Source organism: Rattus norvegicus, chromosome 1 (assembly GCF_021556685.1).
Source record: "Rattus norvegicus strain SHRSP/BbbUtx chromosome 1, alternate assembly SHRSP_T2T, whole genome shotgun sequence".
Lineage (NCBI taxonomy): Eukaryota > Metazoa > Chordata > Mammalia > Rodentia > Muridae > Rattus > Rattus norvegicus.
Window position 1 is genome coordinate 259,879,368 of NC_141534.1, and position 27,893 is coordinate 259,907,260.

Sequence of the window (27,893 nt, forward strand, 5' to 3'; positions counted from 1 at the left end):
GAAATATGGGCAGAGACAAAAGATGGTGGAAGCTTTGCAAGGCCCATGGTGAAGAGAAGCCCGATGTTTTGGAAAGTCCAGGGGGCCCTCCTATCCCCTCTCCCATCTATAACTGAAGGACTTAAACCCCACCCTCACCCCATCCCGGCCTCACCCAGCCCACAGCTTGTGATTTTTACAGAGGGAGACATACCTTGTTGTCCTGGGAGACCAGCAGGGCCAGCCGGACCTGGAAAGGGTTATAGAAAAGGCTAAACCACAGCCCCTCCATCCCCCAAAGCTGAGAAAAGGGCAGGCAACTGGGGACACAGGAGTCCTCCCAGAGTGAACTAGCTGGCTACCTTAGGATTAGCAACCAGAGGCCAGTCCTGTAAGGCTGACAGGAAGCGGACCCCGAGGTGGGCAGGGCTGCCTCTTTTGATAATTTCTTTACAGTTTGGGGACATCTAGGTCACTTAAATGTCCACCACTCACTACAGCATGCTTACATAGGAGCGCGGTACACTTGCATTGGGTATAAATTGTGTATTTAATTGGAATATAAATATTTTAAACAAAACATAAAACAAGGTAACTGGCATTTTGGAAAATGGGGGAGGGGCATCCCAATCACGATTTTTTTTTTTACACCGAAGCATTTTGCTTTGTTTTAGTTCGGCGGTATTTTTTGGTTTTGTTTACGTTTGTAAGAAGGCAGCTGTACCCAACTGTGAGGCTCTTTTACTTCCTCTTAGGTTTCCTACATAGTTCTGCAGCCTCACAGAGAGCTGGCATTTGGATGACCCAGACCCTCTTGTATTATTTTTCTAAGAAGCAAAGAGTTCAGGAGCCTTCCTTCTAGGTACCCTGGTTCTGGAGACAGAATGATCCAGATGGAGACCTCCCCTGCCCTTTGTCTGCTTTGTGACCTTAGATGAGTAATTTACCCACTCTGGGTCTCAGCTTCTCATCTCTAAGTGCTGAGAGTAGCACTGGGCTCCTCCGTTATGAGCATGAGCGTTCTCTCTCTCTCTCTCTCTCTCTCTCTCTCTCTCTCTCTCTGTCTCTCTCTCTGTCTCTCTCTTTCTGTCTCTCTCTCTGTCTCTCTCTGTCTCTCTCTCCCTATCTCTCTCTGTCTCTCTCTCTGTCTCCATAGTTCCTGCCTTCAATGTCAGGGTTTGAACAAATGTGGCTAGAATCCATTGTATCCACAGCCTGCTGCTGATTGGGGCAGAGCAAGAGAACAGACTGACCTGGAGTCCCTGGAGGTCCTGGGGGTCCCATGGCACCGGGAGGTCCGGGAGGTCCCGGCACAGTGATTGCTGAGGATCCCTCTGGAAACAAAACAAACATGGAGTACAGGTCACCTTCAGAGGTGCCAGGCCCCCCAGTAGGCTGCAAACCAGCAAGACAGGAGTCTCTGCTTCTCATCCCTCTGACATCCTTCCTTCCCTGTGCTGACCTACGGGTCAAGGAGCCACAACATGGTCTGTGCCCACCTTCGTCCCTCCCTAGATGACCCACATAGGACAGGTGAGTAGAACTCAGGGAGGAACCCTCCGCTGCCTACCTGAAGTCATGACTCTGCCTGGAGCGCCAGGTTCACCTGGGAGGACAGAGGGAGTGGGCGAGAGGATTAAATTGACTTGATGAGTCAATTTCAGGTTCTGGTTGCATTTGAGGGTCATTTGTGGTCCCCTTGCCCTCAAGTTATGGGATTTTAGTGATAAAGGGAGTCTACGCTACACTGAGCGTCTCTCAACTTAAGACCCAGGCCTTAGAGCATCAGTCATCTCTCAGAGAAGGGTTCTCCTGGGAGGCTGTGGAAGAATTTGCCCTTCCATGAGGCCAGAACGGGAGACTAACCTGAGACTCATCCTCAGCCCCCGCCCCATCTTTTCCTCCTGTCATGGTCATAGGCGAGAAAATGATCTGAAGATCACAGGGTAAATAAAAGTCACAATCCCATGCGCGAATTCCCTGGATGACAGGACAGGACACCAGGAAAAGAGTTTTGGCAACTGGCAAATCTGGTCAGTTCTGAGGTCACGTCTCTTCTGTGCCATTAGTCTCGAGGGACAAGAATGAATTCATGAGTGAAGGACTTCTGGGAAGAGGACGCCGGATTCATATGTTCCCCAAACATATCTACCACTCCAGCAGCTCTTGACTAGAGATCCACAGATGCATGGATGGGCTTGGGGCCAGCAAAGGAGTAGGGAAGGCCGTGCATGCTGGGGCTGGGAGCCAGGCTCAGTCAAAGAGCCTGCCTACCATACTTGAGCTTTATTCTCAGAACTAAACAAAGAGGCTCCCTTGACCAGGTCCTTCCATGGGCTCTAAGGTGTGTGGACAATTATGTTAAGCCCCACAGTGGAACGAACGGTGGCTTTGGTTTCCTCTCAGGGAGAGCACAAGGGTGGGATTTGCTCACGTTCCCACAGCAGGAGGTCAGGGCCAAGGCAGGAGAAAGGTCTGTGAGAATACACTGTAACAGTTGATAACCAGCCTCACCAGTGCATCTCCTTCAGGAGAGCCTGAAGTCCCTGAGGAGGAATACTTTGTGGTATCTCTAACCCTCTGAAGCCACCAGAGATCTACTGGCCCGGGGAAGTAGGAACTTGGCCGTCGTATTTTACACCTGCAATCATTTATCCTCCAAGATCTTTTTGGCTCAACTGCTCATTGAAAATAATAGTTTTTAAAGCCTTTTTTTCCCCATCTAAGGTCCCACTTGGGGGTGTTTGTAATGGTCAGAGTGCCGAGGATCAGGAACATGAGGACGCAGGACAGAAAAGAGTGTGTGTCCCCAAGCACTCCGCGTTCCTAGGTTTGCTCAGGCCTGGGGTCTGACAGGCAGGACTGAGCTAGAGTGTTACTTTGTGTCAGACCGCTTGGAGCCTTTGACTTGCCTCTCCCTTCCTACCTAGAGCTCTTTCTTCGTCTCTGCTGTCCTCGGTCACACCTGGGATAGGGTGGAGGGTAGAGCCAAGGGTGGCCCTAGTCTCAGGTAGCCTGAGGTAAGTGTGGGATGGGGCCTTGATGACAGGAATATTTTAGAGGCAATGCAGGCATTTTTAAAGGCAAACAGAGGTTTAGACAGCTTGGAGCAAGCAAACTTCCTTTCCTATCTTCTTGACACATGGACTGGGGGGAACTGAAAATGAGTCTCCGGTTTGAGCCTAGAGCAAGTGGGCCTGAGTTCTCAGGGTCTCAGTGCTCCCACCTCTCAGCTGCCCTTTGGAGCCACTAGATGCCACTGTTGGTCTAGGCTCTGGTCAGAGCAGACCTCCCACCTGCCAAACTCTCCCAGCTGTAAAAATGGCTGGTGAGAAGAAAAAAAAAAAGATCCACCTTATTGGGAGAAATCACGTACCTTTAGTCCCTGGTCGGCCAGGGGTACCAGGAAGTCCTGATGTGATTAAACACAAGTCAGTCAGGATGATGAAGGCCCAGGCTCTGGATCCCTGCCCTCCCTCCCTCTCTTCCCACTGGCAGTAACCAGCCAGCACTCTGCCACTCAACTTGGCCTCACTGGCTGCCTGACAGAAGCAACAGGATTCACTCAATGGAGCTCTCATCCAGAACCCTGTCTATCTCTAAGAAATGGAGTCCCATCAGGGTTGGGTTGAAGCAGACAGAGGCTGGGGGGGGGGAGGTTCCTGTCACCCTGTGTTACAAAGCCGTCACTCTCCCTCTCCCTGTTACTGCTGTGGGGGTCTTGCTGTGTCCAGAGTAGAAGCAATTGTCAACATTTTCATAGCCTGGGCTTGGTTTCGCTATCTTTGACTAGAGGAAGTGAGGGGCTGGGTGTGGTAAAGATTTCTTAAACCTGAACAGGTTTTACCAATGGGCTTCAATAAAGCCACCATCTAAGAGGGACCTCTGGGAGCCAGTGGCATGCAGGTGTGTGTGTGTGTGTGTGTGTGTGTGTAATCCACATCTGCTGGCTAAGAGACTTCCTAGCCAGCAGCGTCCTTCCTCAGTGTTCCTGCCAGAGACAGAGCGCACACCACAAACAGGATCTGACATTACTGATATCAGACCGTCACCTATATTGTTCTATGCATGGGGGTGGGGTAGGGGGGTTCCCCTTGTGGTCCTTCTCAGGACTCACTGTGATGGAGCCTGAGTCTGTTTTGCTAGAGACAGGAGAGGGAAGGACAGGTTCATGTAACTACAGAGGTGCTGGTCATAGCGTTTGGCCTGGCAGGAGATGGCATCTGGGAGGGACTGAATGACTCACCCTGAGGTCCTTGGGGTCCTGTGAGACCTGCAGAAAAGAAGCCATCGGGCCAAGAGTTGAAGGATTAAGGACTGCACCAAGAAGCCACAACACAACACAACCATGCCTGCAGAGCGGGTGGGCAATGCCAGTGAAGGGTCAGAGGCGACAGGAGGACACGCCTCAGAGTGGTCTGACCCATAGTCCTCCCATCTCTGGGCAGAGAGCAATTGTTGTGATATGACCCGATGCTCCATTGGGCGATGGTCTTGAGCCCATTTTAGTTCATAGATGCTTCAGGAACATAAGGAGAGCCAGGAGTCCAGAAAGTACTGGGTCCCCATGCACACGCAAATACACACATGACACCAAATACTGCCATCACCCCCTCCACACACACACACCACCACCACTACACTTCACCGAGCACCAGCTGAGCAGTCAGGGTTCCTGAGTGAATGGTCACAGTGTCTGGTTTTGACTTCTTCCTCCCACAGACCTGAGAATCCTGCTCTTGCCTCTCAGTGGACATGCTAACAAGGTCTCTCCTTTCTGACTTGTAGCTACTGGTGAAGGCCTGGGTACAGCCCCAGGAGAGGAGACGGGCAAGATCCTGAGCTTGAGTTCAAGTGTTCATTTTTGAGAGCACTCATGCCCCTTTCTAGAACTCCTTGCTTACTTTAATCTGTCCTTTTCGAAATGTCGACTTGTGGTCAGAGTTATGTATTGAGCCCGATGAGGTTCACGCACACACCATACAGCATCCGTGTACCTCCCACCTCCCCAGTGTGCAAACACGCACGGGAACATTCCCTAGTTGCACACACACAGAGGACCATGACGTCCCTTTCCTGTCTCATTACCTGGCTTCCCTGGGTCTCCGGTGGGTCCTGGTGGGCCCCGGGCTCCAGGCATCCCAGTCAGGCCTTGTTCACCTGCAGAGAGAATGAAATATGGGGATGGCTCTCCCTTGGGAAAGTGCCTCCGAGCCAGTGGGTTTTCCTCAGCGGCTTGCTGGCAGGTAGGCGGGAGGAAGCACGGTGACCAAGACTGCTGCATGTCCCTTTGTCATCAGGATGGAGGGCCCAGGCATGCGTGTGGGGGCAAAGCAAGGGCAGGCAAGGGCAGCTGGTGACCATGAAGACCACAGCATGGCGACTAACCTCTGGAACCTTGCTGTCCATCGGGGCCAGCGGGACCTGGTAGAGCAGAAAAGTAAAGTCTGTTCAATACACTCTCCTGTCCCACTAGGCTTGGAGCACATGGCCTCCTTGGTGGAAGGTTCATGCAGCTCTCCCATGGCTGCCAACCTCAGGAGCCCTGTCTTGGTGATACACTCCAACACAGTCTCCTCACAGCTTCTTTCTCCTAAGGCGTATTTCTGTGTCCCCAGTGCACCACCAGAGCAGGGCCTGCCTCGTTCACCCAAGGACCCAGATGTGAAGGTCCTTCGGGTTCCTGTCATTTCCCCCCTAAGCAACTTCCTAACTTCCTTCCAACGTGAGTCCCCCTAGGACTTCCCTCATTAGCCACACCATTGGTACCTCTGCACGGACAGTTTTCCAAACTGGCCATGATTAAACACTTTCTCGGATTTAAGGAACATCTGAAATGCCCTTTCTTCTTTCTGTGCCCCAGGCTATAAACCATCTCTTCTCAGGTTGTATTCTAGCTCTCTGTGCCCCTCGTGGTCCCTGTCACCACTGACAAGCTTTGTCGTAACTTGCAGGGATGAAATATGCCACACCCTAGTAGCTTACTGTCCGGCATACAGTAGGCACTTACTAATGCTTAGTCAGTGAATGGTAGTGAAAGTGCCATATCCCAATTGCAGGAGTGGGTGGGGAGGGGTGAGCTTCTGCGGGACTTGAGGCTGAGGCTGGGCTCCCTGTCTAGATATATGCATCTCAGTCATGGCTAGTCAAAGGGTGATGGCCTGGATCTGGCTTGGAAGCCATCCCTGAGGTGGACCACTGCAGGGTTTTGTGGAACCTCAAACCTTGGAAGTCCTTGGTAGACAGGAAGTAGCCAGGGAAGAAGGGCAATGCCTATTCCAGAACTATGAGAAATTCCCAGAAACCTGCAGCTAGAGAGCCCCTGGGGTGCTCAGCTCAGACTGCGGGACACTTACCCATTGCTCCTTTGGCTCCAGGTTCACCCACAGCTCCAGGCAGACCTCGGATGCCAGGCTCCCCTGCAAAGAACAAAGGACCTGCTGCTGGAGGCTAGTGAACTATCGAGTCTCCACAACTAGAAGTACACAGTTGCCTGCTTCCTCCTGCGTACTCTTCACCCAGAGGAGCTGAGAGGGGCAACCTCTGCGTTGCCACCAAGGTCAGAACCACCCTTCAGCTCTGCCCCGTAGGCAGCAGGTTCAGACTGACCCAGAAGCCATGGCTAATCTGAGGGGTACATGTATGAGTGCGGTTTCCTCTGTGGTCAAAGTGCTCTCACTTTCAGCCATCTTTAAGCCATGCAGTTGGCAGGATGTGAGCAGCAGTGGCGGATTGGTGTACACTTTAGGCTGCTTTGGGAATTGATTCCTAATTTCCCCAGCCGGATTCCCCCAAAGGATCAAAGACAGCTTTAGCCTTTGCACCAAACAGACACGGCTTGTAGCTAAATGGACTGCATTTAGACACATGCTTAACCTCCAACCCTGGTGTATCTAATTTTTGTCAGAGCTTTACTTAGAGTAGAAGTACTTTGACAGTTCTAAGACAGAAATTCTGTATTTGTCCTACTTCTGGTGATTGCTAGGTCTTAAAAGGTCATGAATGGGTTACTGACCTGTGAGGCCTCTGGGTCCTTTCTCACCCTGGTCACCTAAAGGTACAGGGGGAGGGGAAAATCATCAATTATGAACAAGGAAAGCAATCTCCCTTCATGACACGGATCACTGCAGCAGGATACTGGAGAGTCAGCTCACGGATGATGTTGGAGGAGCTGGTCCACCCATGATTCACCCACAACATGATTCCCCCACAACCTCTGCTGTGGCTAATTTAGGTGTCCTGGGCACACAGAGGGCAGACACCTCAGAGTGTGCCTCCTCACCACTGTGAAGACCACTAGACAATGCCTATGTGATGTGGATACTTTGTTTCCCTTCTTTGGGCCTCAGTTTCCCTTTCTGAGAAGCTGGGGAAGAATGGACTCTCAGCCCCCTCTCAACCCCAGAGCCATATGTGCCCTTGAACCCTGTACACAGGTTGTGTCTGGGCGCCTGGCAGCAGAACAGACCGTGGGGAAGACAGCTGAGGCGGGAATTGTATACCTTTGGGTCCTGGTGGTCCCACGAGTCCTTTGTCACCTGAAAGGGAGACAGTTACCTTAGTGTGGAAAGCCCTGTAGGGGATGGCCAACAAGGGCCAGTCTGTCTCTGTCTGTCTGTCTCTGAAGACAGCTTTTACCCCATACTGGTTTCACCTCCTGCCTTGCACTTGGTGGCTTGTGGTCATGTCTGTCAGACCCTCTCTGAACCCTGAGTCCCTGGACCTTCTTCTGGAATAAGAGGTCTCCACAGAATGCTTTTATTTCTTGCTCCTCCCCTAGCTTACCTTTGACACCCGGAAGTCCCACTTCACCTCGGAGCCCTTGGGGACCCACAGAGCCTGCCCAACAGAGGATAACATATAATCAGGTGACTGTCCCATCTTGGACACACGTGTACACTTAAGCCTGGATACCCTGAGGAGAGAACTGGAAGCCAGGCAGCACACATACACAGAGGTGCACATGCACCTTGAAGCAGAAGTCAGGGGCTGCTCCCGGTGGACTCCCTCATCTCTCTAGGCTCCTGCTGGCCCAGAGCCAGTCACCTTGGTCCCTGCCACTCACCAGGCTCAGGCATTAGAATGCCCCAAATGATGCTGACAGAGACACTGACTGTAGCTTAAGCTCTCCGGGTAACAGGATGGGTGATTTGGCACATATGGGACAAGACAGAAGCCGGATGGGAACTTCCTGATAGTGAAGCCACTGGGAGGTCTCGGACCTGACACCAGTCCCTCAGTGATCTGGATAGGACACGTAAGCTCAGCCGCAGGCTACACCGTGGACTTCCGTTTTGTATGTCCAGGAAGCCTTTCGTACAATCACTTCTTTTGCTTTCAAAATGTTTGGTTTTCCCTTCAACATCCCTTTCTCTACCACAGAAGCAGCATGTATTTACAAGCAGCACTGACCTGGGGGGCCCTGGGGACCAGGAGAGCCACTGGTACCTGAGAAACAGGAGAGAGACAATCATCAGAAGGCCAAGTACTGGCTGGGACAACTGACCCCAGTGTGAAAAGGGCATGTGAAGTTCCAGGAGCTCATTCTGAGGACCGTATGGGTCCTTGCTAGGACAGTACACCAGAGGGTCCAGGCCTGACCCTTGTGGGGACGCAGCTTGGCAGGGTCCACAGACCTCTGCTTCTTCCTAAGATATAGAAAGACACGTGTCTAGATCATAGGTGGAGAGGGGAGGCTGCCCCTGGGCTGCCCTGTGTGTGTATTTAGGTCCAAGTCAAGGCAGAAATCACCTGGTTTCTCATTAGACACCACATAATGTGTCACTGGACAGACATAGGGATCTGTCTCACATCCGGCTGTAAGGCCAAAATCGAAGCCCAAGTCTTGACAACCAGAACTCCTTTGTGGAGGGACACTTGTAGCCATCTAGTACAGATCTGGGGCTATCAACCAGCACTCTTGGGAAGTCCAGGTCCTGCTTCTCTGAATGCAGCCCCTCCCTGAAAACTTGAGATGGTCTTCACGACATACCTCTGAGACCCGGAGAACCCGGGACACCGGGAAGACCCCGAGGACCTTGTTCTCCAGCAATCCCTGAGGAGAAACAGCAGAAGCATGCTGAGAAACTCCTGCCCTGGCGGGGGTTTGGAAGGGAGGCTTCCCGCTCTGCCAATGGTCCACTTGGTGCCTCTCATGGTGAGACTACTAATGAGCCTCAGTCTCCATGAACTCGGGCACCCAGACATAGCAGTCCTCAGTGACTTTACCCGAGCAGTCTTTTTTAGGGAGGGGGAGGCACCAAAAGATTCCTGGTGTCCTCCTCAGTTTCCCGTAACATCTGTCTTATGGTTAAGAAGCTGAGTTCAAAACCTCCCCAGCTCCCTAAAGCTCTAGGCTTCTCTGACTCAGGAATTCTGCCTTTTGCTCTGCTAAGTCCCAGCCCCAGAGGCTGGAAGGCTCACCCCACACCTGGCTGTGCTTCCTGCTCTGTGGAGGACCTGGCTCTGCTCCTTACCTGCTCTGGGAGGGTCACTTCCCCGAGACCTCGCTCTCTGGGTAAGCCCGCAAATCACAGATTCTTCCTTAGCCCTGGATCAGACCCTGCAGCCTGGCCACACTTCACCCCTAGTAACTGGCCTTTGCAGGGTGTAGCACGGACCTTCCTGACTATCCATCCCTGCAGGCGTTCAGCCAATGCTGCTAGAGAAGGGAGGTGCGGTAGGGAGGGAGGGTGCATCCTCTTGGGGGTAGGCATCACGTCTTACCTCTGTCTCCTTTCTCTCCAGACCCCGGAGGCCCAGGTTCACCAGGAGGTCCCATGGGGCCTGCTAGTCCTCTCTGGCCTATGGGTCCTTCCATGCCTGGATCTCCTAAAGGTGGGAATAGTCAACCTCACAGTTAGGGTCCCATGCCATGGCCCACAGACAACCCCTCCTCAGCAGAACGATGGCCCAGTGCCTCTTCTAGACCTTTATTGTTTCTCTTCCTCTGCAGCCTGGCTCAACCCAGGACCAGAGTGACCCTGTGGGTATCTGACATCCTGCCTCTGCCCCAAATCTGTAAGTTCCTTCTCAGTTCACCAGGAGGCAAACTGTCTTTGCACCGGTTTAGCCTTGATGTCGTATGTTGCTTGCTGCCCTTAGCCGCTCCCGTTGCCTCTTCAGCTTCCAGCCCCCTCATCTACCTTCCAGGGCTTTGGCTTCGGTTGTCCCCTCTGTTCTGAATGTGTCCCTAGGTGTATGCCTACTGTGCCCTCTCCTTTTTCAAATTCCATGTCCAGCTCTCCGTCTTTTTCTGTTGTAGTTTCTGCTGCTGTCTTCTAAAACAGGGTCTACTGAATGGATGCTTAAGAGCGAGGAGAAAATGAACGCTTAGGAAAGGGGGTTCTTACCAATGCTGCCTTTTTGTCCCTTTGGTCCTTCCGGGCCGGGGTGGCCCAGGGGCCCAGGGGTACCTGTGGGTGTAAAAGAAGATCTCAGCCTGTGCTTCCTCCTGAAGTTGGCAGCTAGGACTGAGCGCACCCAAACCAACAGCACCAGAGATCACTGCAGGTTACACACCTGGGATCCCAGGAAGGCCTCGGTCTCCTGTGGGGACAAAAGAAAAGGAGATGTCAGATGGAGAACTGGCCCTGTCCCATGAGGAGCCACTAGCAGGATTCACATGGGGATCTCGGGAGCGGATACATCCAGTTCCATTCAAATTGCTAAAACCGCAGATACTTTCTTGTATCCTTAGGCCCCATAAGTTGTCCGGGACATAATTATAGAGAAAATTGGATGGTTTTCTGAAGTTCAGATGCATTCAGAAGTCCTGCCCTTTACCTGACATCATATCAGGCTCCAGAAGCACCAAGCTCCCATCCTACGTAGGGTCAGGAGGAGTGTGGGCTTGCAGGCGTTGGGAGGCAGACTTAAGTGGGGGGCCAGGGTGTGTGCTGAAGTTGGACGTGTGTGGGAACCATGAAGGAGACAAACGGGAGTGAAGGACTGACAAAGGAGGGTCCCAGTTCCTGCCTGGGATCTCTTGGGAAGTGAGTTAGAACAGAGTCAGGTCAGAGGGGAATCTTTCTCCTGGAATGGGGCTTCCTAGGTACGGCACCCCTGAGTGCAGAACCCCTGGGGGTGAAGACAGAAGGTTCCTGGGCCCATGTCCACTGGGAAGGGCCCAGAGTCTCTGGGTAGTTCCTTCCCACGCCAGAGTTCGTAAGACTCCCAGTGAAATTAGGCAAGAGAAGCTGCTTTGTGTCAGCAAGGGCCGGTGGGACCAGGTACCTCCTCTTCCAGCAGGTGAGGATTGTAGCTGGTTAAATCTTCTTTCTCAGCCTGAGGTGTTTCCTGCTTGCTTTAACCCCTCACCTCCCCAGTGTTTAAGGTCTTTGGAATATTTACCTTTAGGTCCTTGACTCCCCGTGTCACCTAAAACCAGAAAGACGATACTGTGAGATCGTGCAATAACCAAGAACCACTTTTACGCCCGTGTTTCACAGAGGTCTGACAACATATGAGCCACATATCAAAGGGAGAGGCCGACCCCTGCAGCCCTGCCAGACACACAGGCACAGACCACTAGGCTTCTCCTGTGTGGTGCCTAGGCTTCCAACCCTGCTGTGATGTCTGACTGACTGCAGATCCTTCTGACAGACAGTTAGGTGGTATCCACACTTTTCCGTTTGGACAGAGGAAAAAGATTCCAATCCCAGGGAAACATGCCTTCCTTCCAGGACTAAGAACAGGGGAAAGGGCGGGCCATTCCAATACCTTTTGGACCAGGACTTCCTCTGAGATTTCCTACAAGAAAGAGCGAATCTTGAGACACACACATACCTGCTAGCCATTAGAAACATAGCCTCCGCCCCCTTGTCATTCAATGCTCTTGAACAATTCTCTCCTGGACTCAGTTTTCCCACAGTGAAAATGGAGTCCCAGCCCAGTTCCCTCTTGCCTCTTAGAGTAATGAGGGACAGGATGGGAGGGGGGGAGAGGCTGAGTAGTGTCCCCAGGACAGACATAAGGCCACCCAAACCCAGTGTTCTGGGCTCCCTGGCCTTGTCCCTAGCCCGCTCTCACCATTCTCCTGCTCTGTCATCAGCTTGTTCCTTACAAACAGCCAGATGGCCTCCTGGCCGTAGTCATCCATTTCAGCCTTGCTTAATCCAGGTCCCAGGCTGGGTGCCTCACCCTGGAGGCGGTCCCTGCTGCTTCGGTCCGTCTTGACGATGTCATGATATAGCACCTTGGTCTTTTCCAGCTCCTCCACGCGGGCCTTCAGCTTCCTTACCTCCTCCGCTGTGAGGGACACATGTGAGCCATCCCTGAGGACTGAGTCTGGCACTTGCTCTGGGGCTCTGGGTCTGGGGGCCTTCTTTATACCCATGGGTACATATTCCAGCAATACGGATGCAGAGACAATCCTCGTGGCCGATAGTGACCAATGTCCTCCTGAACCTCAAGGAACCCTGGCCCTGTCACCACCGGAACCGAGTCAAACAAAGCTGGTTCTCCTTCCTCTGGGAGGTGGAGAGGTGGTAGCAAGGAAAGAGATTAACTGCTCAGGCAGAAATACCATGGGGCACTGTGGCCCTATTAAAGGCCACCCGTGAAGGAGCCTGGGACCTTAGACTCCCAGCGTTCTGCATGGTGATCTGTACTGGGTTCACGCTTGTGAGCTCCAGCCACGTGGACCCAACACTCAGGACCACTTGTGGTTTCCCATCCCTAGGAAAGGGTAGAGGGGCTGGGGACTAGAGGCTTGGCGGCCTTGACACCTACCCAGGGCAATGAGGCCGAAGAGCAGACCCAGCAGCAGCAGCCAAGTGAGCAGCAGGCCCAGCAGCCACTTCCACCAGCTGCAGCAGGAGCCGCAGGGACACCAGGCAGGTGCAGCCCCCCATGTTCCGCCGCCGCTGCCGCCGCCGCCACCACCACCACCACCGCCGGCGACTCCGCTTTTGCCTCTGCCACCACCGACACCTCGGTCATAGCTGTGGTTTTCTGAGGAAGAAACAGGAAGAGAGAATTGAAGGCAGGGAGCTCCTGCCTATCTATCTGCCTTTAGAATTGGTAACGTCATGTGGGGAAGAGGAGGAGGAGGGAGAAGAGGAGGAGGGAGAAGAGGAAGAGGAGGAGGAGGAAGAGGAGGAGGAGGGGAGGAGGAGGAGGGAGAAGAGGAGGAGGGGAGGAGGAGAAGAGGAGGAGGAGAAAGAGGAAGAAGAGGGGGGCAGGAGGAGGAGGAGAGGAGGAAGAGGAGGAGGAGGGGAGGAGGAGGAGGGAGGAGGGGAGGAGGAGAAGAGGAGGAGGAGAAGGAGGAAGAAGAGGAGGGCAGGAGGAAGAGGAGGGGAGGAGGAGGGAAGGAGGAGGGAAAGGGGAAGAAGAGGAGGAGGAGGAGGAGGATGATTTGAAATTACGTGCATGCAACTTTTCATGAACACAGGGTTACGGCTGGAGAGTAAGTCTGAAAACCCTAGACTTGGCTGTGTGACCCTGACACCTTATAAAACGAGGTTCAAAGAAGACCTGCTTCATAGAACGGGTTACGGAGTGAAATCATCGGAGGACTCAGCCCACAGCGCTGGCTTTAATACATCTTCACTGTTTGAGAGTGCCACACACATCTGTCCCAACGCCTTCGTCTGATTAAGCCTAAACCGGCACATTCTGGTCGCTGTGCCTCACTGACCGTGCCTGTGGTTCCCACAGTACTTTGGAGATACACTTAGCACCGTGAACCTAAGAACACGCTTCAAAAGGTAAAGCTGGCAGTTCTCTTAGGGAGATGGGAACTTCATGCATTCTCCCCCAAGGCTGGGGAGGAGGTGACGAAACCGCAGGGGAACAGCACCATCTTGGGCCTGTCCTGTTAGCCTATTCTGGTGGGAGACTCTGGGCCTCAGGGATCACACAGGCTGACGGTTAGGAGTTGGAGCCTGGGAAACATCGTCTTTGTGACTCCGTGGTTACCCACAGCCCTCAGCCTGTCGACTCCCTTTCTAGCCTTCTTACTTTCTGGCCTTTAGGAGGCCTGACCTGAACACCTCACATGCACTATCGTCTGCCCTGCTAACCATGGCCGGACCCTCAGATCCTTCCACAGCAGGGCCCCCCACTCTTACTCACCTGCCGAGATGGCTTTGCTCTTCGTAGACACAGTGTTTAGGTCTCCTAGAAGCACATACATAAGTTTGTAGCTGATCACGAGGAGTGGAAGATCACACAAGCATGTACATGTGTACCCCACACAGTTCACCCTCATACATGTGCACCCCCATACGTGAAACCCCATGCAGTGAATGCCCACATGTGACCCCCTCCACCTGTACACCCACACATGCACCCCTACACACATGCATCCCACACAGTGTACCCAACACACGTGCACACACACACACACACACACACACACACACACACACACACACCCATTCCCATATTAAAACTGCAGTTTCCCACCCAGTAAGTCTCTACATTCCTAACACTCTTGGGTGAGGTCACTTGACCCCACATCAGTGTTATGGTCCCAGAAGACAAAGCAATGAGATGCAACTTTGTTGACGTCAGGTGGACAGGGTCGGATTTGTCTCACCGTTCACATCTGCCTTTAGACATGTGTCAGCGGCATACGCAGCCTGCTTCTCCTTTTTCAGGGTGTCCTCTGAAAAAGAAGCTGTGCAGAGAGCTGGTGATAATCTGGTCTCTTCTCCCCCCACTCTCCCTGGGAAGACCAAGGTCAGCCTAGTAGGAAATTAGTCTAATTTTCCTGGGTTAATCTCCCTCACTGGGGGCTGTGGCTAGCCTCCTGTTGCCCATAGACTCCCTGTGGGAGCACTCAAGTTTTCCTGGCTTCTCTGCACTCCAGGCATGTCCAGTCAGTTTTTTTTCCCCATCAAAGTGAGATCCCTATGATTTGATGACTCAACCGGTTCAAACCACCTTGTGAGAGTGTTGGGCCTCCTGCACTTCTGAAGCGCACACCACCCGCTCTGCCTGCGTCCTGGCTTACTTGAAGAGATGCTGGCGGGGGAGGCAGTGAAGACCTTCCCACTGTCCTTGGACATGATCAAGAGCTCCATCTCCTTCTTGGCGGGCACGTTGTCTTTCTCCAGAATCAGGAACTTGCAGTCTTTATGCAAGAGGTCGTCGCTCTGGACACTGGTGGTGCAGGCTGTAGAGGACAGAAGTGGGTGAGGGGGGAGGAAAGGAGGTTCGCCAGCGTGTATGGGGGTGCTCCTGGTCTCTTAGACAGTGATGCTACGAAGCATCTTACCGGCTAGGTCTGGCTATCATGAGGTTAGACCAACATCAGCAGCGCTGGATGACTGGTTTATGGGGCTATCTCCCTACCTGTAGGCATAAGGCCTTCCTTGATTTTGTAGAGGTCTCCTTCACCAGCTAGGCCCTTCTTAAACTAATTGGATAGAGTTGTGTCATCCTGGGCAGCCCTATGCTAGCGCTCTACCCCCTCGTGCATGGACCACATGTCTACCACATCACTTGCTCGCTTGGGGACCATGTCATTCTCTGGAACTGTCTGGTGTACTGTGTATTTCTAATCTGCTCTACCTCCCTGGATTGTCCTGCTCTCCCCACGAGTCTTGTCCACAAAATTTTAATTTGAATGAGTGAACTTCTGATTAGGAGGTGACCCACCAGGATCTAAGCACTGGAAGAAACAGCTTGTTGTGTGGGGAGTGAACTCAAACTGATAAAGATTCTGTAGAAAGCAGTGAGGTGCTGGCAGCTCCTTTTGGGCTCCCTGCCTCTGACAAACCTATCGTGTAGGTTTATCACGTGATAGGAGAAGGCCAACAGCTCCCAGATAAGTGTGGTGGCTGGGGTGTAACAGACAGTAGGCAGGTGCGAGGGGTGGAGTTTCCTGCTCCTGGGAGGATACCAGGGGAGTGCTCATCTCTGTAGAGACATCCAAGAGACCTTTGGGGTGAGCTGTGTCTGTGGGTCCCAGACCACGCACGGATTCTCGCCTCTCTTCTAGGACACCATGTGTTCTACCAGAGCACTTCTTTCTGTGTGCCAGCCTGGGCCCTCGAAGCTGGTACTAGTACTCACCGGCAGAGGTGGACACGCCGGTGCTGGTGACAGTGGGTGGCTGGGGCACGTTTTTCTTCACACCATATGCTGCAGGAGAGAAAGCACCAATGAGCTGGCTAACCTGGGAAGGTGGCTCGGGAGCCGTCTGACCAGCCAAGAGGAAGCCTATGAAATCAATTCTCCCCAGCAGTGTGGGGCTTAATGTCCTATCTTGTCCTAGTTCTTTTTTTTTTTTTTTTTGGTTCTTTTTTTCGGAGCTGGGGACCGAACCCAGGGCCTTGCGCTTCCTAGGCAAGCGCTCTACCACTGAGCTAAATCCCCAACCCCCTTGTCCTAGTTCTTAAGCCCACTTCCTTCAGGAAGGCCTCTTAGACCTTATTCTTTACAAACTCACTTAATTCCTGTTGTGTTACGGGATTCTCTTAGTGCTTCCTGCGGGCTAGGTGTTTTCTACTCCAACTAAGGAACAGGCAAGTTGGAAGCAGGAACTGAACACCGCCATGCCCCTTCTCCTGCTCTAACCCCAGGTCTGCACAGGGGCAATGGCCCGGGTGGTACACCGTAAAAACGATCACTAAGATTTATTTGTGTGGCAGTGGGCTGCAGAAAAGTGAGTTGTGAGCTCAAGAGACCACTGCCCTGACCTGCTGGGCTGAGGGATGTGTGGGAAGGAGAAGTCGAGGAGTCGCAGGGTGAGGGGCTCGGTTTACAGGCTCCCTGTGTATTTTACTCATACCAGAGATGGTGAGGGATAAAAGTTGGCCTCTCTAGGCTCAGAGGGAGGGCTGTGTTTTATGGGTGGGAAAAAGACCACTCAGTCCTTTCAACTGTTTGTAAAAAGGTTTGTGGTAGGTTGTAGCCTCTGAGGGCTGTCAGTTCCCAGTTCTTGCGCTACCAACCTGTGGAAGCCGTGGTTGTGCCATGGGAGAGGACAGAAGAGCAGGGGGCCAGATTGTTCTGCATGCCAAACACTGTGAGAGAGACGGAGGATAGATAAGGAGATTCCCCGGGTGTCCGAAGGCTCCTGGAGCCCCCTCCCTCCCACCCCACACCCCAGATCATTTTCGTGAGAACTCTTTTTGGCAGACTGTAATAGTTTCCCGGTTTTCATTGCTCTTAGTAACGTGATCATTTCCCATCCAGAGTAAGCATTATTAATGACTGTTTCAGGGAAAGAGCCATGTGCCTTCATAGCAGCGGTGCTAAATATTAGCCTCCCTCGAAATCCTAAAATATCCCGTTCCTGTAGCTCTCTATGGCTAGCTAGTTGGTGCACAGTGTGGGAACTGAACACAGACACCTGAGCTGAGAAACACCAACATGGAGGGTTTCCACCTTCCCTTTCAACCCTTCTGACTCAAGCACTGAAACCTCCCTGGTCCCCCACCCACTTTTGAGACACACCATAGAGATAACACCTCGAGAAAGCACCGATAAGCTGGCTAACCCGGGAAGGTAGCTCGGGAGCCGTCTGATCAGCCCAGAGAAAGCCTATGAAATCAACTCTCCCCAGCAGCGTGGGGCTTAATGTCCTATCTTGTCCTAGTTCTTAAGCCCACTGCCTTCAGGAAGGCCTCTTAGACCTTATTCTTTACAAACTCACTTAATTCCTGTTGTGTTACAGGATTCTCTTTGTGTTTCCTGTGGGCTGGGTGTTTTCTACTCCAACTAAGGAACAGGCAAGTTGGAAGCAGGAACTGAACACCGCCACGCCCCTTCTCCTGCTCTAACCCCAGGTCTGCACAGGGGCAATGGCCCGGTTGGCACACCGTAAAAACGACCACTGGGCTTTATTTAAAGCGGTTTATTTGAAGACCCCCTCTTGAGTCAGCGTATCTCTATACAGCCCTGGAACTCACTGTGTACACCAATATGGTCTTGAACTCAATATTTACCTGCCTCCCCTCAGGGGTTCTGGGACCAAAGGCGTGCATCACCATACCCTGCTAAATCCTTGCCTCAGTTTCGACCTCATGGCTTGTCCAGTTACCTACTTGACGTAATCTAGAATCACCTGGGAAGATTCTCAGTGAGGGACTGTCTACCTCGAGTCAGCCTCTGGACATGTCTGAGGGGGTTGTCTTGACTGCCTTAACTGGTGCTGCTCTCAGTGCCTATATATGGATTCTAGCTCCCGGTGGTCACTCGCCCTCTACTGACCCCCACAGGCAGTTCACGGTAATGGTGAGCAAATACACTTGCAGACAAAACATTCATTTACACGAAATAAACACAAATAAACTCTTTTCAAAATAGCATAAGGGGACAACCAAGGTGAGAAGGTGGCAGGCTCTGACCTGAGGAGCAGCTGCTGAGTCCCGGGTGCAGGGTGGGAGAGCAGGACGCCATGTTATTTGGCACTCCAAAGACTACAGTGGGAAAAGAAAGCAGGTGACAATAAGGCTTAGGGCAAGGCAAAAGCTCAGACTCTGGGAGGGTCAGAAGAAATGCTGGGATCTGGCTTGTGTGTCTTGTTACACTTCTGTTGTTAGAAGAAAAAACCAAAACCTTAGTATTCAGTTCTCCCTCTTTGATGCAGAGAACCAGAGGCTTACCCTGTGGTATCTTATGTCCTAGACAAAGATGGTTTTGGACGGCCAGACCTGGAGTAGACAGGTGGATCCAGTTAATGGCTCTCTTGTTAGTGGCTCCATTTTGTAGAGTGGGGTGTCGGAAAATTGATTGAGTTGTTCAAGACTCCCACAATCAATTCACACTCATTGACACACGTTTTTCTGATCCCTTTTCTCCCATTATGTCTATCCCATCTAGAATGTTCACTCTACAAAAATTACCTGCTAGACTCTAGTTGATAAGGTTGAAATGAACGGGCATCTGGTGTGATATGCCTTGGCCAGTAGGCCGTGAAAAGCCCCTCCCAGGAGACTGTAGGGATGGCATACCACGAGGGAGATCGTCGTTAGCAGAGTAGAGCTGCAGCCGTCCCCATGTGGGGGTGACGAGCCCAGCCGGCATACCTACCTGATCCTGCTGAGTAGGCATTGGTGTTGACGAGGGATGTGCTCTGGGTCGCTATGTTGTTGTGATAGGTCCCCATGGAGGACCCTGCCGGCAAGGTGGAAGACCACATGTGGGGGGGAAAGTTGCTGTCCAGTATTGTTGAATCATAGGTTCCTGACACTGGGAACAGAACGCACACATACTTCACTGGGAGAGATCTGAACTCTTCCCTGCTGGGTCTTCCCTAAGTTTAGCACTGAACGTCCCATATCTTGAGAACTCCTATCAGTCACTCTACTTTTGACTGAAGTCAAGATGTGATCTCTTAGATCGCAAAACTCTTGCCAGTTCTTGGTGAGATTTAATATTGGTTTGCATTAGTGTCTTCTAAGCTTTTCTCCCCCCTACCTCTTGGTGGCCTGTCTCCATCAATGGGGACAACTAACTCCCTTACTGCCCCAATATTTTCAAAGATGTCAAGGGGTAGTTCACTCATAGTCACCCTTAGCAAATGCAGGGTATGGACTCAACAAAACTCCTCGATCACAGTAGCTTTCTTTTTTTTTTTTTTTTGTTCTTTTTTTTTCGGAGCTGGGGACCGAACCCAGGACCTTGTGCTTCCTAGGTAAGCGCTCTACCACTGAGCTAAATCCCCAGCCCCTCGCAGTAGCTTTCTTGCTTAGATCATTAAAGCATCTCTGTGAGTCAACCAGACCCGAAGGCACTCTGTCCATGACAAGGCTTTTCACAGATCTTCAATTTCTACCTATTACATGGGAGAGGGGGCTGGCCAGGCCGTTGCTAACATGCTTGGAGGCTTGGCTTTATAGGGAAGTCACACAAGGAAGGTCACAGTATCAAGACTTTCCCAGACACGCACAGAAGATGTCAATTCTTTTCTCATCCCTGCCCATGGCTCTGCCGACTCCTCTTTCTGTCATCCCGAAGAAGCATTTCTCTCATGGAAGACGCACGCTCCATTAAGGGTGCTGAGAATGCCTCGTCCCATGTGACCCTAGTCTTGGAATCCTGTTCAGCTTCCCAGCGACCCCTGTCCTCTCCATGGCATCGACTATGCCTCTCTTGTACAGAGCCTTCTCTCAAGGCTTGACGCACAGTAGGCGCAGGATAAATGCTCCATTCCCGATGATGACGAGAACAGTACAACTCTCCTCTCAGTCTCTTTTGGGGAACCCCACCAACACACCTAGCACTCTCAGAACCTGCTGGAGGGGGATCTCAAGGATTTAGAGTTGGGTACCAGATCCTCAGAAGATAACGAAGTGGGCGGATGAGAAGGCCCCGCCCAGACTTCCACAGTGTGGAAAGAGCAGGAGTTCAGTATTTTTCCCCATTCTGGCAAAACTGGAAGTTCTTCAGGGCACACCTGCCACATTGTCCCCATGACCTCCACAGCAGACTGGAGCTGCCAAGCTTACCTGAGTGGGAGCTCGCTGTCACCGTTTTGGTTTCTACGGTGCCTTTCTTGGGGATAGGGAGTGTGTTGGAGGTGTTCCTGGTGGGGCTGGCACTGGCAGATCGGCTTCCCTTCAGCAAGCGCTTCACTTCATCCAGTTCTGTCCCTGCAAAGAGCCCCAGACTTTCCCATCAGGCCCAGGGCCCTTTCCTAAGTCCAAAGATCAGGGAACGAATATCCAATGCCCTCTGATAACAGAGAGGCAGCTGTCTGCCTCCTCTGTGGGGACACTCTCTGTTTGCTTTATAATTTTAAATCGTGTCAATTTATAACTGTTATAAGTCTGACAGTTTGTAACCTTAACAGAGCCATAAACACAGGAGCTCCGAGTCCTTGGAAGGTATTTCCTGACTCGACCTCACTAGGCACCGCAGAGGTGTCTGTGCCTGGAAGACACTGGGTTTGGGGTGTTAGAGAGCTAGGCTCTTTAAGAAACTAGTTTAATAATCGTCCTTCTCCTGAATATGGTGCCTTGGATGACCTGGTATGCCGGTCAGTGTCAAAGGGACTTGAGGTTTATAACATCCAAACATTTCTCTTCATCTGCATTCGTGTCTGCTTTAGTTTCAGGTCCATCTGGATGGTTCTATTTGTAGCAAGGTGAGCCAGGAGAACCAGGTCCTTGTGACCCTCGGAGTGGCCAGCAGGAAGGAAGAGAGTATCGGGCAAGGACAATGAGCAGGGGACAAGCAGATGGATAGACAGCAGGTGTTGGGAGGTGCCCTTCCTCTCTCCCCAGAAAGCTCCATCCATTGGGATCAACATTAACATCTCTAAGCCTGGAAGGGCTCTGGTGAGAAAGGGTTAGACAGGGGCTCAGATCCTATGACCAGGTGTCAAGCTCTGGGGCCAGCCTCACTCGCTCAGGGTCCTAGGCCACATACCAGCTCTTCCTTCTTTTATGCCTCGTCCTTGAATCCCAGTGTGTGAGTGTGAGGTCAGGATTGTTTAATGTTGCCAAGGAGCCTCTAACAAGGGCAAGGGGGATCTAAAGTATCCAGTGCGTTGAAACTGGTGAATCTCTGACCTTGGAAATGAAGCTGAAACCCACGTTTTTCAGTTCCCAAAGCTTCTCTCATCTGAACCCTCCTTTGGGACCCCTTAGAGAACTGCCCTTGGGAGGTCTCTAGCTAGCTCTGTCTTCCGGCCCTAACCCTGACCCACCGTTCAGTTTCTCCTCAGTCAACCCCTAGCATAGGAAGGCTGTTTCTCTGGCCCTTGCCTCTGTCTCCATCCGCTGGGCTGTTCTCCCTTTAACGCTGAGCTACGGGTGTCGAGAGTGGTTTGCCACTTTTCCCATTAGACTCTGATCTACTAACCAGAGGGCATGTCCTACTCAGCAACCTGGCTCAAGACCCTAACCCAGGGGCCCACATCAGGAAGCCCTCAAGGATGTTTGATGACTGAGTACAATTGTGTGCACACATGCACACACACTCACACACACACACACACACACACACACACACACAGAGTCAGACAGACAGAGAGACAGAGAGACAGAGAGACAGAGAAAACAATATAGTCCCTAACCACCTCCCTTCCCCGCTCACTGTGCTGCACTTGTATCTGATTTACTCTGTTTCCTAGACACTCTCATGGTGGCAGGACAGTGACCACTTACATCTGGTGGATGGCGACGCACTCTGTAGTCGAACTCGAATTTCGCTCTCTGTAGAAGGGGAGAGAAGAGACACGGACGCTATGGATGTAGGAGTCTGCAACACTTTCCTGGACCCTGGGTTCTGAGCACAGCATGACTCACTGGGCTACTTTGTGATTTCTCAGTTCTTCACTAGGAAACCCCAGTGTCACTACAAAGGGGATGTCCCTTTCCCACTCCACTTGCCAACTGTGCAGCCCCCTCCCCCGGGAACCTGAGATTTAACGAAATCCAGGAGGCCCCGAGCACTATCACCACCCTCTTCCCAGTTCTCAGCATCCAGCATCTTCCTGCCTCCCAGCTCATTTAAGGTACAGGCAAAAGAATTCTAAACCCTCCGAAGTTCAGTTAGTCATCACAACAGGAAGTCCGTAAGCCGGCAGCTTAACAGTATTAGCTTGGGTTAGAGAGTGGGTGTGTTTTAGCAATCACCCTAAAGCTGTGGGTGGCTTGGGTAGCCTGAACTTAAGCTCCTGATGATAGTGAGGCATGGTGGGCCTGGCCACGGCGAACATGTTGAGCCCACAAAGGACTCTGCCTTTAGCACAGCCTGACACAGGGCTCCTGTGGCCACTCTGGGCTCTGCTGGGGTGGCTTCTCCTAGAGCCTTTCTCTCCTGCATCATTTTTAGACGATGGCTTTACAAAATTATCCCTTGCAAAAATTTGGAAAAGAGGGGCTTTCGTTTATATTCAAAGGGGCTTTCGTTTAGCAATCAAAGCACATCTGGAAGGGTAGCTGTGAGGACCAATGTGACGTCCAGACGGTCACTGGAGCCCAGTAGGTCATTATCATGCTCTTGGAGTTGGCCAAGACTCTATCAGTGCTTGAGGCTCCTCAAGGGGATGCTACGTGTTCTTATTCTGCGCTCGGCTTCCTGGCTCCAGGCTGGTGCGTACTAACTGCTCAGAGTGAGTTGAACTGAATTCAGTGCTGGTCCTCACCTCGTGTCTGGCTTCGTCCTCTGGTTGAAGAAGAGGCTGAGAAAGAGAGAAATATGGTCTTAGGCACGTTTCTGGCATGCTGAATACTTTTGACACTTGGAGATATTTTCAAAGTGACTAAATCTAGACTGGGGTGTTGGGGGGGATGTAGGGGAGTTCTGTATGGCAGATGCTGAAGAAATGTTTCCCAGATGCTGAAGGGGTAGATAATGTTTTTGCAAAATTTCAATGTGATTTAACTGAGCAAATGTTGAGTTAGCTAATGCTTAGAGCATGGCGTCTGAGAGATAGAGGTCTGTGTGTGTGTGTGTGTGTGTGTGTGTGTGTGTGTGTGAGTGTGACTATGTGTGAGTGTATATGTGTGTGTGAGTGTGTGCGAGTGTATATGTGTGTGTATGTGTGTGTGAGTGTGTGTGAGTGTGTGTAACTGTGTGTGAGTGTGAGTGTGTGTGTGGTGTGAGTTTGTGTGCATGTATGTGTTTGAGTGTGTGTGTATAAGTGTATGTGTGTGAGTGTGAGTGTATGTGTGTGTATGTGTGTGTGAGTATGTGTGTGTGTAAGTGTGAGTGTGTGTGAGTGTGAGTGTGAGTGTGTGTGTGTGTGTGTGCGTTGCATTTGGACCAGCTGAGAACATTGTCAAACGGACCCAATGACTGCTAAATCTTTATTAAAGCCTGCCTTGATGTTCCCAAGGTAAGCAAATACAGAAAATTACAATCACTCTGTAACCTCAGTTCTTCTGTACATCGAGAAAAGACTTAAGGTCAAGTGAAGACACAGCTTAGGGTGGCGTACATGAGTGATGTGGGCCCTGGGAAGGAGCAATGGAGGAGCTGGGGAGTGTTCCTTTGCACACGGAGGCTGCTGCTCCTCCTCGGTGGCCTCTGCGAAGCCCACGGAAAGAAGGACCCCTGCAGTTAGTGCTGGCCCTAGGGGTGTGTGTGTCCTAGTGTGAACTTTGTATAAACAGCTAACTATTTTAATGGTGTCATGAGCAAATGCTGCTGACAGCAAGCTAATGGGACTGGCAGTCACCCTCAGGATGCTTCAGAGTGGAGTGGAAAGCAAGTCAGCAGGAGCCAAACTCTTTAAAGAAGCTATTGGGCTCCTGGTATCCCTGCCCGGCATCCCACCATTGAGGCGTGTGTGTGTGTGTGTGTGTGTGTGTGTGTGTGTGTGTGTGTGTGTGTGTGTGCACGCGCGCGTGTGTGCGCGCATGTGTGCAAGTGTGTGCATGCATATGCACCATGCACTGTTAAAACATTCCACTGGAAAAGAAGGAGAGGGCTTACCGAGTTCCTTCCGTGGATACTCAGGTGAGGAGTTGCCACTGGAGCTCCCTGGAGAGGAGATGGACCACTTAGTACAAATGGCTACTTACCTCCATAAGGCTCCTAGTGCGCAGGGGTGCCAGCTATAGCAGTGTGACCCCCCATAACTGGAAGTGTTTCAGGAGAATTCCCTTAGCAGAATTCACCCAAGCAGGGCCTTCCTCCCAGAGTTTCCTGTTTCAACTGTGGGCACCATCATGAACCCAATACGCATTTGAAAGCCTAGGCTATTTCCAGATTTTCCTCCTATTTCATCAATGGCAAAGCCTGTCATCTCTGCCTCTTACCCCTCCCACCCCTCCTTCTCCACCGAGTCCCAGTCCAGAGTTTTCTCCACTATTGAAGATTTCCTTTTAATTTGTCACCTATCCACAGTGACAAGCTTTCTGGGGCTCAAATATGATCCACTGCTTGGTTCAAAATGCTCTGTATCTTCTTAAGTGGAGACTAAAGTCTAAACCTAGCACAGAATCTGGGCCTCCCAGTCCCGTTTTAGCTCTGGGCTGTCCTGTATGCCAAGGCTTCCCCATCCTGAACTGTCCTGTCCTTTGTGACTGTGACTAGGAGGCCCAGGCTTAAGTAGCACCACCTCCATAGTCGTCTTTGGTTTCCTTAGTGGAAAACAGAAACCTCCGTCCACTCAGCCTTACTGCTCTTTCTGTGTTCTTCTATTGATGACATGTCAGTTGAGAAGTGAATAGGTAGATAAAAAAATGAATGAATGGATGAATGAATGAATGAATGAATCTTTCAATAGTGTGGATGCAAGATGGGGAGGGGTGCAGACACACGAGAAGCCAAGAAGCCAACGTGCACAGGGCGAATGATGTTACACTGGGAAGAGGTCAGATACCTTCGTAAGTTCCATGGCGGCTCATGTGAGTTTTCCTTTCAAAGGTGGAGCCGGGAGAGTTGGGCAGGGTCGAGGCAGGTGAGTGAGCTCTCCTGTAACTGGAGGTGGAAGCGTTGCCTCGGAGGCTTCCGCCTGCAAGTGGGAAAGAGGGCATAGCCTCCCTCGTGGCACCGCCTCACCAGATGGTACCACGACATGGAAACACAGTGGTGTTAGCCAAATGACCCCCTGGATGCTAAGGGAGGGCCCTGGGAGAGGGGTAGGGGACTCCAGGGGAGGGACACTGTGAAAGGAATAGAAGGCAGGATGGCTGTTACAGACTTTTGGGGCAGACACTGAGAGGTAGGATGTCTTCACACACACAGGGTGCATGGAAGTGGTAAGGATACCCTAGAGTTGACCTGATGCTGGACCACTGACCCCTGCTCAGAGGGATTGGATGTTAACCCGTTGGACGGGCCCTTCTGAATGTTCCATTTGCCTTCTTATTTTCTCTCCCATATCTTAGTGACTTCCAGAACTGCTGCTGCTGCTGGAGTGTGTGTGTGTGTGTGTGTGTGTGTGTGTGTGTGTGTGTGTATGTGTGTGTATGTGTGTGTGTATGTGTGTCTATGTGTGTGTGTGTATGTGTGTGTATGTGTGTGTGTATGTGTGTATGTATGTGTGTATGTATGTGTGTGTATGTGTGTATGTATGTGTGTGTATGTGTGTATGTATGTGTGTGTATGTGTATGTGTGTGTATGTGTGTGTCTATGTGTGTATGTATGTGTGTATGTATGTGTGTATGTATGTATGTGTATGTATGTGTGTATGTGTGTATGTATGTGTGTGTATGTGTATGTGTGTGTATGTGTGTGTATGTGTGTGTGTATGTGTATGTGTGTGTGTGTGTGTGTGCATGTGTGTGCATGTTTTTGTCACACTTCTGTTTTCTTTTGCTTTCACATGAAGGATTGCCTCTCGGGAACAATAGGCTCACATTGGGTGCTCACCCAGCAGAAAGCAGTAGTAGCACAGGACGACATGTCACTAGCACAGGACGACATGTCACTGGAGTCTTTCTGCAGAGCAACTCAGCCTTCACCCTTCGTGTATTGCTGGTAATCTGATTGCAAACCTTAACCATGCACAGCCTTTCCTAAAAGCTGTGGCTTAAGTAGAGGGACTCTGTGTCCTGGGTGTTACCTGTCCTGGACATTCACCCATTTTCATGTAGGTGTCTAATGCTGGTGATTTGAGTGTGAGTCTCACCTTCCCTTGTCCTTTGGGTAACTCATTTGTGTGGAACGAGTCGTGGCAGACAGGGTAAAGGTCCTGCTCACAAGCTGACTGCAGATGGTGGGTGGGTTTTCACCGTTCCTCACCTCTGTCTACCACCCTGCCCCTCAGACACGCAGGCACCTACTTGAGTTGATGTAGCCGCTGCTTCCATGGGTCAAACTTTGTTTCTCTAGTCGGCTTCCTCCACCCAGAGAGCCTGTCTTAGTGTATCCATTGCTGGTGCTCCCTTCTGCAAGAGCACGTGACAGCTTCAAGGTGGAGCCCGGTCACAGGAAGGAGCCTTCCCTCCTTCTCACCAGCATCCTGCTGGCTGGGCTCTCTCTTTTACCACCCTCCAAATTCCAAGCTGACCTTTCTTTCCCCCTATTTACTTTCAGTACAGATGTCTGGAGGGAATGTCCTGCTCCGTGGGAATGGGAACTTTCTGGTTTCAGCCCAGAAAGTTATTCGGTAGGAAAATTAGCCTAGGCAGCAGAGAGATGCCAAGCTCCTTTATCTCAGAGGAAGTCTGTTCTTGCCTCTTGCAAGTGCGCAACAGGGACCTAGACACAGCAGCCACTAGAAGAGCTGGAAGGACAAGAAGTGGCTCTGGGCTCCTCTTGGCTTCTACTACCCTGCTCTGGCCACAGATGGGTGGGTCCTCCCTCTTCCAGGTTCCATCAGGGCCCAGGGGTAGTGTCGGGCCTAAATCTCTGCTGTTAGAATCCACCAATACTTAGGAAGTGCTGAGCCAAAGTGGAGTGCTCACGGAGGCTTAGGATTTCCAGTATTTTACTGTGCCGAATAGCAAATCCATAAAGACAGACAGCAGACGTAGTTCTTAGGGGCCAGGGAGAGCAGAGAAGAATGGGGCGTGGCTGTGAATATGTTACAGAGAGTGATGGGATTGACCTTAAACTACACTGGCAAACAGTTGCTACCGCGTCTCCAACCGTGAACCACGCAGCGCGAGCTGGTAGCCCTTGTCTGTTAACATCAGTATTGCAAAAGAGCATATTCCAGAGGGTTTAGATTTTCTCAGCGGGAAAGTAAACTCTCATGACCAAGGCCACAGATTACACACAGATTCACACGGGACCCGCTAGCTCCGAGCCACTTACTTGGTGGTAAGGATGTGAGTCTTGTGGTTACTGTTTCCGTGACAACTGTAAAAGACAAAGGAAAGAGGAGACACTGTAGCAGGCTCCTGTCAGCATGCACTTCTTGGCATCAGCAACATTGTCTGGGTTTGGTGGCTGTATATGGGCTGGATCCAGGGAGGCTCTGCCAGAGCATGACAAATACAGAGGCAGATGCTTGCAGCCAACCACTGGACTGAGAACAGGGTCCCCAATGGAGGAGTAAGGGATTTGCAACCCCATAAGAACAACAATACCAACCAACCAGAGCTCCCAGGGA

General features: G+C 51.6%; 1 protein-coding gene and 1 long non-coding RNA gene across 13 annotated transcripts in view; one reads left to right on the forward strand and one right to left on the reverse strand.

The window, feature by feature from the left end:
- Col17a1 (collagen type XVII alpha 1 chain) overlaps nt 1-27,893 on the reverse strand; it is a 46,084-nt gene that overhangs the window by 9,792 nt on the left and 8,399 nt on the right. For both annotated transcript variants that reach the window (NM_001415841.1, NM_001415840.1), the window contains 34 exon segments: nt 194-229; nt 1,233-1,313; nt 1,550-1,585; nt 3,356-3,391; nt 4,226-4,252; nt 5,068-5,139; nt 5,368-5,403; nt 6,336-6,398; nt 6,995-7,030; nt 7,482-7,517; nt 7,765-7,818; nt 8,392-8,427; nt 8,972-9,034; nt 9,706-9,810; nt 10,332-10,394; nt 10,501-10,527; nt 11,332-11,358; nt 11,701-11,730; nt 12,010-12,228; nt 12,712-12,933; nt 14,056-14,100; nt 14,522-14,602; nt 14,939-15,100; nt 16,003-16,071; nt 16,884-16,955; nt 18,282-18,353; nt 18,967-19,125; nt 20,385-20,528; nt 22,047-22,094; nt 23,030-23,065; nt 24,322-24,369; nt 25,214-25,345; nt 26,620-26,724; nt 27,596-27,640. In NM_001415841.1, the coding sequence (NP_001402770.1) occupies nt 194-229; nt 1,233-1,313; nt 1,550-1,585; nt 3,356-3,391; nt 4,226-4,252; nt 5,068-5,139; nt 5,368-5,403; nt 6,336-6,398; nt 6,995-7,030; nt 7,482-7,517; nt 7,765-7,818; nt 8,392-8,427; nt 8,972-9,034; nt 9,706-9,810; nt 10,332-10,394; nt 10,501-10,527; nt 11,332-11,358; nt 11,701-11,730; nt 12,010-12,228; nt 12,712-12,933; nt 14,056-14,100; nt 14,522-14,602; nt 14,939-15,100; nt 16,003-16,071; nt 16,884-16,955; nt 18,282-18,353; nt 18,967-19,125; nt 20,385-20,528; nt 22,047-22,094; nt 23,030-23,065; nt 24,322-24,369; nt 25,214-25,345; nt 26,620-26,724; nt 27,596-27,640 (2,523 nt within the window).
- The window catches only part of LOC147997145 (uncharacterized), a 61,223-nt gene continuing 45,788 nt past the window's right edge, over nt 12,459-27,893 (forward strand). For 10 of the 11 annotated variants that reach the window (XR_015653508.1, XR_015653501.1, XR_015653502.1 and 7 more), the window contains exons 1-2: nt 12,459-13,002; nt 13,373-13,688. This is a non-coding gene — a long non-coding RNA (uncharacterized LOC147997145). Of the gene's footprint in view, nt 13,003-13,372; nt 13,689-22,012; nt 23,757-27,893 lie in introns of those variants that run through there. The other variant, XR_015653506.1, reaches the window with a different exon arrangement.